This window comes from Loxodonta africana, chromosome 8 (genome assembly GCF_030014295.1).
Source record: "Loxodonta africana isolate mLoxAfr1 chromosome 8, mLoxAfr1.hap2, whole genome shotgun sequence".
Lineage (NCBI taxonomy): Eukaryota > Metazoa > Chordata > Mammalia > Proboscidea > Elephantidae > Loxodonta > Loxodonta africana.
Genome location: NC_087349.1, coordinates 71,432,296 through 71,445,499, shown reverse-complemented (window position 1 = coordinate 71,445,499; position 13,204 = coordinate 71,432,296). Strand labels below are relative to the sequence as shown.

Sequence of the window (13,204 nt, the reverse complement as noted above, 5' to 3'; positions counted from 1 at the left end):
CAGACTTAGGGAAGTTACTTGAGCTCTCTATGCCTTATTTCCTCATCAATACAATGGAAGTAATAACACTACTTACTTCATAGGCCACCATAGGGTGGGTGTCAGGATTTAATATGTACATATATATAAGGTGGCTAGTACATAGTACATAGTAGGAAACCCTGGTGGCACAGTGGTTAAGTGCTACTGCTGCTAACCAAAGGGTCGGCAGTTCAAATTCGCCACGCGCTCCTTGAAAACTCCATAGGGCAGTCCTATTCTGTCCTGTAGGGTCACTATGAGTCGGAATAGACTCAACGGCACTGGGTTTGGATTTTGGTTTTAGTATATAGTAGGCATTATATAAGTGTTTTGTTTTGTTTTTTTAAATGGTTGTTATTTTGCCATATAGAGAGCATTTCACATTTCCAAACTACTATGCAAACCTTTTACTTGTATTATCTCATTTAATGCTCCAAACAACTCCACGGAGTAGATACTATTGATTCTTGGTATTTTACAGATAAGGAAACCAAGGCACAGGGAAGATAAGGACTGAGTTTATAAATAACAGAACTAGGTTTCAAACCTTGCAGAGTAACTATGAATCTTTGCACTTAACCATTTATTATACAATACTGCCTCTCAAAATGTAGAAAAACATTTTAAAACTTAATAAATCTAGGCTCATCACATAAATTTAACAGGCTTCCTTTTAAAATACCCAATATTAAAAATATCAACTTGAAGAAGAAATGGAATGACTAAAATATTTAATTAGAAATTTCCCTTCACGCATTAATTTTTTAAAATCTGATTTATACACAATCAGAAGTGAGAGACATGTCTACAGTGAAAATAGAAGGCAATGACTACAGTACTAACTTAAGAGGAAAAAGTGGGTCAGGAAAGGAAAATGCTGTGGGGAACCAGTGACTACAGAATATTTGCAGTGGTTGCCCGGTCCTGTGGATGGAAGCCAAGACTGACTACAGTATAAGGGAATTTTTTGAGGATGGAAATATTCTGAAACTATATTACAGAGATGACTGAACAACTCTAAATTTACTTAAAATCATTGAACTGTACATACTTAATAATGGGTGAGATTTTTTTCCCCAACAATAAAGAAGTTTATTTTTATTATAACAGTCCAGAGGTGAGTGGAAGAGGATCTGTTCTATGCAACAGAAGATATGACTGAGAATGTTTGGATAAAAAGGCCATTAATATCTTTCCCTAAATAAAAAGAATTTAGACAAAGACCAGATCAAATTATTAATTTCCCACAGAAGACTGTTTTCAGATGGCATCAAGGCGGCTGCCCTTAAACTGAAAGACAGAGTTAAAGAAGTATGAAAACTAATAAGCAAATAAATAAAACAGATGTAGGGTCCAGGTCTAGGAAAGAAACTTCGTTGTAGCACATGGAACTGACTGAAAACAAATCATACCAGCCCAGTTAGGTAGATGTCTTTTCTTCTGCTGAAATGCAAGCTCCTTGAAAGTGTGGATTTTCTTTAATCTTTTCTGTATCACCCTTTACAGTATCTATCCAAGGAACCCTGGTGGCGTAGTGGTTAAGTGCTATAGCTGTTAACCAAGAGGCTGGCAGTTCAAATCTACCAGGCGCTCCTTGGAAATTCATGGGGCAGTTCTACTCTGTCCTATAGGGTCACTATGAGTCGGAATTGACTCTATGGCAGTGGGTTTTTTTGGTTTGGTCCAAGGACACATGGCAAAGAGAGGCAGCCGTGAGACTTAAACTCAAGCTGTTTTATTATTTAGTATTTTTTTTAATTTTATTTGTTTTATTGTTGTTGTTGAGAATATACACAACAAAACATATACCAATTCAGCAGTTTCTACATTTACCGTTTAATGACAATGACTAAATTCTTTGAGTTGTGCAACCATTTTCACCCTCCTTTTCTGAATTGTTCCTCCTCCATTAACATAAATTCACTGCCCTCTAAGGTTCCTATCTAGTCTTTCAAGTTGCTCTTGCCAATTTGATTCCATGTAGATAGTTCTTAAAAAAGCATAATGTTCAAGAAAGATACTTTTTACTAGTTAAGCTAAACTACTGTTTGCTTTTAAGAAGAATTCAGGGGATATTTTTGGTTTAAGGTTTAAAAATTATCTCAGGGCAATTGATTCAAGGGTTCATCCAACCTTCATGGCTCCAGAAGTCTAGAGTCCCTGAGAACTTAAGAGTTTTGTTATGCATTTTCCCCCTTTTGATCAGGATTCTTCTAGAGAACCTTTGATCAAAATGTTCAGCAAATGGGTGAGATTTTAAGGTATGAAAATTAGACCTTAATAGAGCTATTTTTTAAAACAGAGAAATACTTGCTATTTATCAGAAGAAGGGGACACTTTAAATAAACATATGTTCCACTCTTCTTTAGCTAAACAAGAGACAGGACAATGAGGAAACTGACTTCTACACTAAAACAATTAAGAAAAATAATCACATTCTACATAGTTACAGAATGGCTTGGAAAGAGATTCTGCTGAGAGTATGCTTTTTTATTTAAGAGTTTTTGACCAAATCTAAACAAACAGGACAACATGACTGGGGAACTTAGAATATGACAAAATCTCTGAATGTCAGAGTTTGTGTGTTAGACAACTTCAGACGTGATACAGCCTAAGGACCTCTTCTCAAATAAGAAAATCAAGATCCATAGAGATTAAGTGACTTGCCCAAAATTACAGAACTGGTAAGGGAAAAAGCTTGGACTAGCTGAGATCTCCTCTCAAAAAAAAAAAAAAAAAAATCAACAACCATTTTGTTTTTTTTCATAATAAGTAGATACTTCTTTCAGGTTTGTTTTTAATGATGAAAAATATTTTAATTTTTAAGAAAGAAAACAAACCAATTAGGAACTATTTAAAGAAATGCCCCTGTCCTCAAAAGATTATAAGCTATTTCAATCATATGGAGCAGCAAATGTGTACAGATCTAGCTCTGCATCAGCAAATTAATTTTAACAAGCATGTATTCTGAATTAAACTACCTGTGCTAGATTGTATTAGACTCTGAGAACCATTAAAAATAAATGGAAAACCCAGACCCTGTCCTCATCTAGCAAGAAAAGTAAAACAGAGCTATACAAATAACAGATAGACAATAACAAGACAACTCACAACCAAGCAGATGATAACATGATGTGGGATTTTATGTTCTCAGGGTAATCAAAGCAAGAACAAGATCAATATGGGGTCACGTGAGTCAGGAAAGGTCCATGAAAAAAGTAAATAACGACCTAGTCACAGGAGGAAAAACAGAATATAATTCAAAACATTACAGGCAACAGAAAAGTCTCAAGTGAATAGTTGTATTGCACACTCAAGAGGCAAGCGAGGCTACAGAAAAGACCATGATGCTAACACACAAAGGAAGATGCCACAGAAAACTAAAATAAAGTGAATAAATTCCTTGAAAAACACAATTTACCAATCTGACATAAGATGAAAAGAAAAAAAAATTCAATAGCTTGGTACCTATTTTGAAAAAAAACAAAAAAAAACTCTATCTTAAAAATTAAATTCATCATGAAAAAGCTTCCCACAAAGAAAAATCCAGGTCCAAGTGGTTTCATTGAGGAATTCTACCAAAATTTAATGAAGAAATATCAGTATTAAACTCTTTTTTTTTTTTTAAATAGAGAAGAGGAATACTTTCCAACTCCTTTTAGAAGGCCAGCATAACTTGATAGCAAAACTTGACAAAGACTTTACAAAAAAAGAAAATAACAGAACAATACCTTCTATGAATACAGAAGTGAAAATTCTTATAGAATAAAGGAGAAAAAACATATGATTACCTCCATAAGGGGAGAAACAGCATTTTGAAAAATCAACAAATAGTAAAAGTGCTCTGCAAATCAGGGCCAGAAGGAAACTTCGCCAAGCTGATGAAGAGTATTTGTGAAAAACTGAAAAAAACACAATACTTCATAGTCAAAGAGAGAATGCTTTGCCCCCAAGTCAGGCAAAGGTGTCTACTTTCATCAGTTCTAGTCAATGATACTGAAGTTTTATCAGAATAATGAGCTGTAAAGATTGGTAACGAAGTAAAACTGCTTCTATTGGCAGATGATATGACTGTTTATATAGAAAATCCTAAGGAATCTACAAAATAATACATTTAGTGAATTCTGCAATGTTGACAGGTACTAGCTGAGGAACCCAGATGCAGGCCAAGGTCCAATGTGTTTCTGGCCTAATCAAAGGCAAGTACAAACTCTTTGCCTGGCAGGGGTCACAGGCAAAAGCTGCTCTCCCAATACCAGACAGGATACAAAGCCAGTGCACTGAAGTCTCTGAAGGAAGCTGCAGTCAAGGACTCACTACCCCCTCTTTTTGTTCCTCCCCTACTGGTAGTGCTCAAAAGTATATCAGCATTCTTAGACCCTAAGCAACTCCATTCAGAGGCCTCCTTGAAGGCGTGGCGGGGGTGGGGGGGAGTTTAGCTGTGACACTGTTCAGAGCCACTGCCAGGACCTCCTTATGGGGCAAGGGGGTTCAAAGACACTTTTTTCCACTCTGACTCTACTTTTACACTCCGAGTCCTTTTGCTCTCCGTCCCTTAGGCTTCCCAGGTCCACAAAATGGCAGGAGACTTTTGCTCCTCTGGGCTCCCTCAGCAGTGAGATAGCCTCCTTTGCCTGCATCTGCACTGATCCACCTGACACTCACTGGTGCCCTTCGGGTAAAAAAAAAAATGGATCATTGTGGGAGCCAGCTTCATTTCTTGTTTGGTTTCTTGCTTACATTATTATAGTAAGTGAATAAAGTCTTGTTATTATTACTTTCAGTTAGTTGTCCTAAATGACAACCTAGACACCTGGCAGCTCTCAACACTATAGAAAATAACATTTGAAAAAATTCCTGTATGATAGCATCAAAAAATGTTAAGGACTGAGAAATAAATGTAAAAATAGACATGCAAGAATTCTATACTGGAAACTACAAAACATCGAAGAGAGAAAATAAAAAAATACCTGAATAAACAGAGTTAACAAAGGTATTTCTCTACTTAGTTTACATAAAAAAAAAAAACATAGTCTTGGTTTAAAAATTCTAAGACAAGCACATATGATGACGTTTCTATCTAGGTGCAGCATTTTTTTTAATCTTTTAATTTTTTATTTTCCAGATAAAAATTACTAAAACTGCAATTCTTCAAAATACCTATTTAAAAATATGTATCAGCAAGGATGGGAAACTGCAAAAGTTCAATAGCTATCACATTTCCTCTTTTTCCTACTCATCTTTGATAAAAAAGAACATATCTGCTAATCACTGCACAGGCTGATTTTTATTATACATTCTAGCATTTGCTATACACTAAACACTCGCATTCTTCTAGAGTTTTATTTCTGATATTAAATTGATTCAATATCCTGCCATATACAGGAAAACCATGTTTTTAAAGAGTTAATACAATTAAACGGCTAGGTTTCAGAAACAGTAATAAAAACAGCTTTCAAAACTAAAAGAAACTATAATTTCTTTTAAAAAATATCAAAAAAACTTATAAAATAACTATCTGCTAACTAAAAAGGTATTTGTGTATATTTTCTCAAAGCAGGAACATAATTATGTTAAACACTCCAGAATATGACAGAAATTTTTCTGAATTTTAATTTTACTGAAGTATTAAATGATGCTATTTTTTAATAATTGTATCAGAATTTCCTTGAAAAGCAACTGCCTCTATAACTGTTATTTAAAAAGTGAAGTAAATGTAAAGCAGTAGTAACAAAATCTAAGAAAATAAAGTTTCAAAGTCGTCTTAATTATATTCCTTTGTTTAAATATTCAAATAATTCCTAATGCTTCATCAATTTGAATACTGAATACTAGATTTTTTTTACCTTTTGATGTGAACCGTGTTAAAACAGTTAGGTGGAAAATTTCTTTAGGTCATGAGTTACAATAAGTTCTTATGCCTCCAGAGACATCTTGATTTACTACTTTATCTTTGCCTTTTATATTAAACGTACCAACAGAATCAGGAAGGGTTAATACCTTACCAAAAATTCTTAATGTAACTTCATATGAAGTGTGCAAGCCACTAACCATTGTGACTGGCAGGGAGGAGGAGCCTTTGGTGACTTGGATATAAACCTATACAAAGATGAGTAAGACAGGGACTATGACTTCAAGATAGTTATACTCTCCTGGGGGAAAAAAAAAGCCAAGTTAAACCTAATCTAGAGATAACAGTAGCCAAATCTGAAGGAAAAAAGTCTATTATACAAGTTGTCAGGGTGCCATGGGAGGATAAAATTTTACTACATATAACTGAGAGAAATATTAGAAATACAAGCTTTAGAAACAATACTTTTGAAAATTGTAACTGCACTATACTAATGAATGTAAGATGAAACAAAACAAACTTATCCCTGAAATTGCTGGTAAGAGAAAAGAACAGAAATAGAAGCTTACTCAGAAATGTCTTTTTTAGGAAATGTCTGTTTTTACTATGTTTGAAATTAGAAAACACAAATCATTTAAAACCTGTATTTGTTTCTAAAATTCAAAGGATCTAAATAACATACATTTACATTATCACTTTACAATCATGATATTCCTACATGAATATGTAAATTTTATCAACCTTAAGAGCGAATTATTATATGATAAACTACCTGCACAAGAAAGAGTAAACCAGCAAGTGCATAACCAAAAAATAAAAAACCTCATTTTACTTTTTTTTACATCTGTCAAATACAATCCTAACTGTTTTTAAGAGACAGAATTAAGTTTCATTTTTTTTTTTAAAGTAATTAAATCCATTTTCGGTGATCTGAAGTTCTACTAAAATGGTAACTTAAGTTACCACCAATCTTAGTTAGCTTTATTCTGTTGTTCTAAACAAATTTCAGGGAGAAGACACCCCTCCAGCTATAAACCCAGACAGTCTACAAGCCTATACTACCTGGAACAGAAAATACAATTAAAAATCAGAGTAATCAAAGAGACTTTAATATTTGAAACAAAATCTGATAAATATGAAATCTTGCTGGTGTTCCTAATAACTTATGAAAACAATCAAATTTAGTTTTGGGAGAAGCACTCAGAAGCCAAATGTTTAAACTCTGAAATAAATAAAGGTGCTAGCAACATTGTCTGGAGACCAAATTACATCCTAATCTTGTAAGCAAAATGGCTCACTAGCTATACAATTTGCCTTATGTTTAAATAAGGAGAATCTAGTTGTTACTTTTTTAAAAAAAAGGAACTGCAACCACTTAATAGTGTAGAAGTAGCTATAAAAGTGAAATAGCTTCCTAGATCATTTTATCCTCAATGCTTCTGAATAAAGGCCATGATACTAAATTAAAGATGTTATTCAGGAGGACCCAGGGATTCTTTTTTAGGGATTCTAGGCTTCTTAGTTTAAAAAAACTTTTTTTTTCCCTTCCTATCTTCCATTAAGTAATAGGATGTGTCATATTTAGTTTACATAATTTTTTTTTTTATAAGAAAGATAAAATTTGGGACCCGAAAGTTTGGTCTTAATCCCTAATTTGATAGAGACTTAGAAAGAAGGCCCACCTACCTCTAAAATCTACCTTTTGAAAATCAAATATGTTCAAGCCAGGAAATTACTTAGATGTATTAAATTGTATAGATGTATTAACTAACTAATCTAACTAATCTCGTATCTGTGGTTCCTATTTTCTCACCTAACACAAAGAAAAAATCATGCACAATGCTTCAGTGACATAAAAGCACCTATCCTTTAAGAAGTCTTTTACACATCTTCATTAAATGCTTATATTTAGTGACTCAATTTGCTCTATAGTAAAAGTTTTTATTAATTCGGCAAAGAATAATCAGTCCTTACTTATGTAGAGCAGTCATTCATTCATCAAACCTTTACTGAGTATTAAATGTGCCAGGAACTGTGGAAACAAAAATAAATAGATATGGTGCTAACTATTAAGAAAGCAGGGACACAACACTAAGTGGGCCCATAAATCCCCCAATAAAAAATACCCATCGCAAAGAGACAAATACCTAAAAAGGCTTCATGATTGCAAAACAGAATTTCAATTTGGCTGTTACCATTAAATTGCACTAGATAACATTAAAAGGGGCCCTGGTGGCACAGCGATTAAAGTGCTTGGGTGCTAATCGAAAGGTCTGCGGTTTGAACCCACCAGCCTCTCCATGGGAAAAAAGATGTGGCAGTCTGATTCTGTAAAGATTACAGCCTTGGAAACCCTATGAGGCAGTTCTACCCTGTCCTATACGGTCACTGAGTCAGAATAGACTCAACGTCAACAGATTTGGTTTTTGGTTTAGATAACATAAAGAAATGTGTTTTTAATTGGAAATCCCATAGGTAATTTTTAAGCAAATGTAAAAAGTAGATAGCAAAAAGCATTATTTTTTTTTAATTCCACAAGATATTACAAAGCATCTTTAAGACCTCGAGAATTTTAAATTTACTATGTCTAGTGGAAATAAAAAAAAAAAAATTTTTTTTTTTTAGTGGAACTAGTTCAGTCTAATTAAAGAACATGTAACAAAAACCTCAAATTTATTTACACCCCTACCTTCTAGACAAAATTATATACAAAAATGGAGCATGTACATTTTCTTAAAGTATGAAACAAGTATTTATTGTTACTGGAAAATATCAATTGGGACCTTTATTTTAGCATTAAAAAAAAAAAAACAGTGTCGTATATCTTCTGTGCTACTAAATAAAACTATTGCCCTAATATTTTTATATAGAGGGGCTTTTTACTATCATGCAACAATTGTTCGTGAAGTCTCTAATGGAGCACAGTATGATTTTGATCATGTACAGTAGAGGAAAAAACTGAGGTGCATGGATGCTAAATTACTGGCCAAAGACTGGAGAAAAACTTAGAGGCAGAGTAGAGAACAGTTGGAACTCACTAATTATACTCTACTGATAAATTAAATGCAAGTTTCCAATGTTATAAAATATATATAAACACAAATAATTGAAAAAGCAAAGAAAATTGAGAAGGAATTTTCTACACAGCCTGAATTACATAGAGAAGTGTGGTTTCAAAATCAAAGCTGCTAAACAGCAGGTTCTAGTGAGTTACGTATATTAGTTCAAAGCAACTTGAGAAAATAAATTCAGCATATGTAAGAAAAATTATTAGTTATTACTCATTAAGTTTAATTTTATAAGAGAATATAATATACAAGTACAATCAACATAATGTATCTCTGGTCAAGCACTGAAATATATCCTAAGTAAAAGTAAAGCTTTATTTAAAAAGTCTTTAATTAAAGTTAAAAAATAGCATGTATATATAATATTTAAGATGTAATGAAATCATAAAAAGTGTGGACTTTTTAGGCAAATTTGCAAAAAGTAGTGATGTCAATTTCAACATAAAAGAGATGCTAGGGAAAATGGTAGATATTAGCTTATAAGATTACTTTTATCAAACACATTAAATTCTACATAAAATTCTTCTACTGAAGGGCACTAAGTGCTTAAACTGAATGAGTGTGTGTGTATACATATATATTTTACAAAAGATCACATTATAACTATAAAATATTTTTACGGCATTATTTTATACCCAGTTTATCTTGTACTTGAAAATATTACAATATTTATAAAACATTTAATTCCCTCTTCATTACCTCTTTAAAACCTTTGCAGAAAATTTATGATGTTATCTTCTTAACAAGGGAAAATCAAAGAAGGGGATCTTGTATAGCCATCATTGCTAAAGTAACACAAATATTTTTACCATCCAGAAGACCTTCACAAAATTCCAGACACTGACAAGTTGTAATTATGCAATTAGGAATATAAATTTTGTAAAAGAAACTAAGGAAACTAATGATAACAAAAGCTAATATTACTCAAAAATCTTATCAAGATTAGAAGAAAATGGTACCTATGTTTGCTATTTTTTAAAACAACTAAAATATGATGGGTTTAAAATACCCTGTTTATAATATAATGTGATTTCTGAAATGCAAATTTATTCATTTCCTAGGTTCCTTCTTTCAAATACATGACCTCAAAAATTGGTAAAAACGTGTGGGTCCAACTACAAAAGGCCTGAAACAATCTAGTACATTGAAAAAATAAGTAAGAGGGTAGATATGCGTATAGGTTCAAGTAATTAAATAAATCAAATAATTAAAAACATTCTAATTTAACTCTTAAACTCTTATTTCAAATTAATCAACCTCCATAACATCAACTGAATTTCCCCTGGACTGAATTTTTGTTTGTTCATTACATAAAATTTTTGTTTCTTTTGTTTGTATTGTTTTTGTTATTTTGCACTCATGTTACGCTTATGCTACAAATTCTTTAACTTTACTCGAACAAATTGTATGGCAGTCAGTATTATTTATGTGTGTATAAATCTTATAACTACTTTACTCTAAATTTAAATGAGCTTAACCTCCATGAGAATTAACAGGTCATTCTACATAAACTATTTAAAAAAAACACTTCTCAAATACTATAGACCTTCTTATCATTGTTGAAATACCATGTATTTCTTCACTGGGATTTTATTTTTTCCTCATCTTCTTCAATGATAGTACAAGAAACTCATAAAATCCAAAACTGCATTTTTGAGGATTTAGGAAAAATAAAAATTATATTTTTAATGATTTAAATGACAACATTTTGGAAGCAAATATTTACAATCCCAGAACTAATACATTGCTTTCATCAGCATAAATTTGTTCTTTTTGAAATGTTTATGTGCCCTCAGCTAACTTAACAGGGTTTTACCAAAAGATAATTTTTGAAAGAAATAAAAATATTTCCCTTAACATGTGTCACTGTCCTTTGAAAGAGTAATATCTCTTTTAAATGAGCTCTCTTTGACTGCTTTCCAACCTACTTCCCCATCTCACCCAAGGCTTTTGAGCCATTTCTTTATTTAAGCAAAAGAGGCAAGTGGGCAAAATTGGCAATCTTATGACCCTCAGAAGAGCCACTGCGAAGCTTCAGCTGAGATTCCTGATTAGCATTACATCTGATTAAGGAAAAAAGTACCAAAACAACAACAACAACAAAAAAAAAAAACAGAATAAAACAAAACAAAACAGAATCTATCTAGGCCATCTTTTCACCTTTCTTTATTTCATAAGAAAGAAGCATTTAACACATTCATTTTGATAAGCAATAAAGAAGTATTAATGAAGCTCGTGTCATTAAAAAGTATCTTTTATCACCATTGCCAATACACTTCAACTTTTATAACAAGAGTTTAACAATTTCATTGTTTTATGAGATAAAATATAATAATCTTAGCAGCACAAGGTATTTGAAGCAAATTATTTTTGTGGCCTCTAGATACAGAGCATTATCAGCTTCTCTAAATACAGAGCATTATCAGCTTCTCTAGTCAAGAGAAAATTACTTCTCTTCTGTTCAAAATCCAGATTACTGCTCTTAATTACATCTGAATCCACAGTATAGCCATGTGTGGCAGGCTAATAAGTGAACAAAATCTGTTTCTGAAGTACAGTTTTCTCTAAATAAGATTTTAAGAAAGGTCCTATACTGTGATTTTTTTTCCATTACATATCTGCGATGAGAAAATGATGCAAATGGAACTTTAATCCCTAAATTCAAGGTCTCAGCATCCAATTTACCTGACAAGATTTTCATTGTCTCCAGTTCCCTTGCAAGTTGCACATTCAGTTCTTAAATCCTCAGCCTTGGGCTTCTTTTGTAATACAGACTGCCTTTGTCTTCTTTCTCTAGGAACTCTTTCCTGTCATACAAAGGAGAACAAAATAAAACAAAACAGAAACAAAATCAAGATATAAGGAAAATATAAATAATCTTAAGAAAGAAAGTTTCTCAGCCAAAGTTTAGACTGTGTAAAAAATGCTTAACTTATTCCAACCTCATGTTTTTCTTCCTCAGGAACGAAGCTTCGTTTTCGTCCTCTGGTTCTCTGAAAAAAAAAAAACACACACACATAAAAATATCTAATGTTTACCTCAGAGGAAAAATAAATTTCCTATGTTAAATATTACTGCTTAAGTTAACATGCTTGGGAAATCAGTATTTCCAATTAATGCTGTATTGCTCTATTTCATTTTGTTATAATTTATGCCACAAGAAATAAGAACATGACAAATAAAATATATTTTTACAGGGCTTTACTTTTGAAATAAACAAGTATCTGATAAGAGAAGTAAATTCTCCCAAAATTATATGAAGGATTTTTTTTTAACACTTCATATGTTATGCTTTTTTAACTCTTCATATGTTGTAATTTACTCAGAGCATTTAAATTTTCTTAATTTATCACACTTGATTTATATGCCTAAAACATTAAACCTGGAGTCATACCATGTCTACTGTCTATTGTGTGCTCATGTGAGTATGTGTGCATACATGTATGTCTAAGGTAACAACAACAACAAAAAAAAAACACCAAACCCATTGTCATCAAGTCGATTCCAACTCATAGCGACCCTATAGGACAGAGAAGAACTGCCCCACAGAGTACCCAAGGAGCACCTGGTGGACTCAAGCTGCCAACCTTTTGGTTAGCAGCCATAGCACTTAACCACTATTCCACCAGGGTTTCCATTTAAGGTAAAGAAACAGTCAGTTGATTAACAACCATAACAAAGTGGGAGGAAAAAGTCTCAGATGTCACCAAATCCTAGCTTAAAGAAAACCAATTGTAGCATGGTACAAAATGGCTTAGTTTAAACTTATTTAGTTCAAATTAACATCCTGTATCTGAGAACACATTTACCTCTTCACAGACCACATCCAAAGGTTTCAAAATAACATAAGTATAATAGTATTTGAAGTTAATATGTTAAAAAATCCCCACCCTCATAGCCCAGCCTCTATATAATTATAATCCCCATGTGCAGAACACTGCTTTTTAGAGAGACTGCTGGAAAAGAAGGCATCATTCCCACAGATGACTTTGTTGAGACCAAGAAGCATTCTCAACTTAGAGTAGGCACCAAATTAATTCCAAATAGAATTACTTTCTGATATAGATAGTATTATCCTAAACTAAGTTACTATAATTTCAATTCTTCACAATATTGGAATCCATTGTTATTTAATACCATGGTTAATTATATACTGTTTATACGCCCTAGATAATCAAGAATTGACTAAATTAGAAATTCACAAAAGCAAATTTAAAGATTATGTAGCTGTTTATATTTTTATCATCAATCAATATGTTTTATT

The 13,204-nt window shown here is 32.5% G+C and overlaps 1 protein-coding gene across 7 annotated transcripts in view; it reads right to left on the bottom strand.

The window, feature by feature from the left end:
- Window positions 1-13,204, bottom strand: part of PHF14 (PHD finger protein 14) — a 206,111-nt gene that overhangs the window by 98,717 nt on the left and 94,190 nt on the right. For 5 of the 7 annotated variants that reach the window (XM_064290016.1, XM_064290017.1, XM_064290018.1 and 2 more), the window contains exons 15-16: window positions 11,883-11,933; window positions 11,626-11,747 (exon numbers count right to left, since the gene is read on the bottom strand). In XM_064290016.1, coding sequence (XP_064146086.1) covers window positions 11,626-11,747; window positions 11,883-11,933 — 173 coding nt within the window. The other 2 variants (XM_023544396.2, XM_064290019.1) reach the window with 2 other exon arrangements.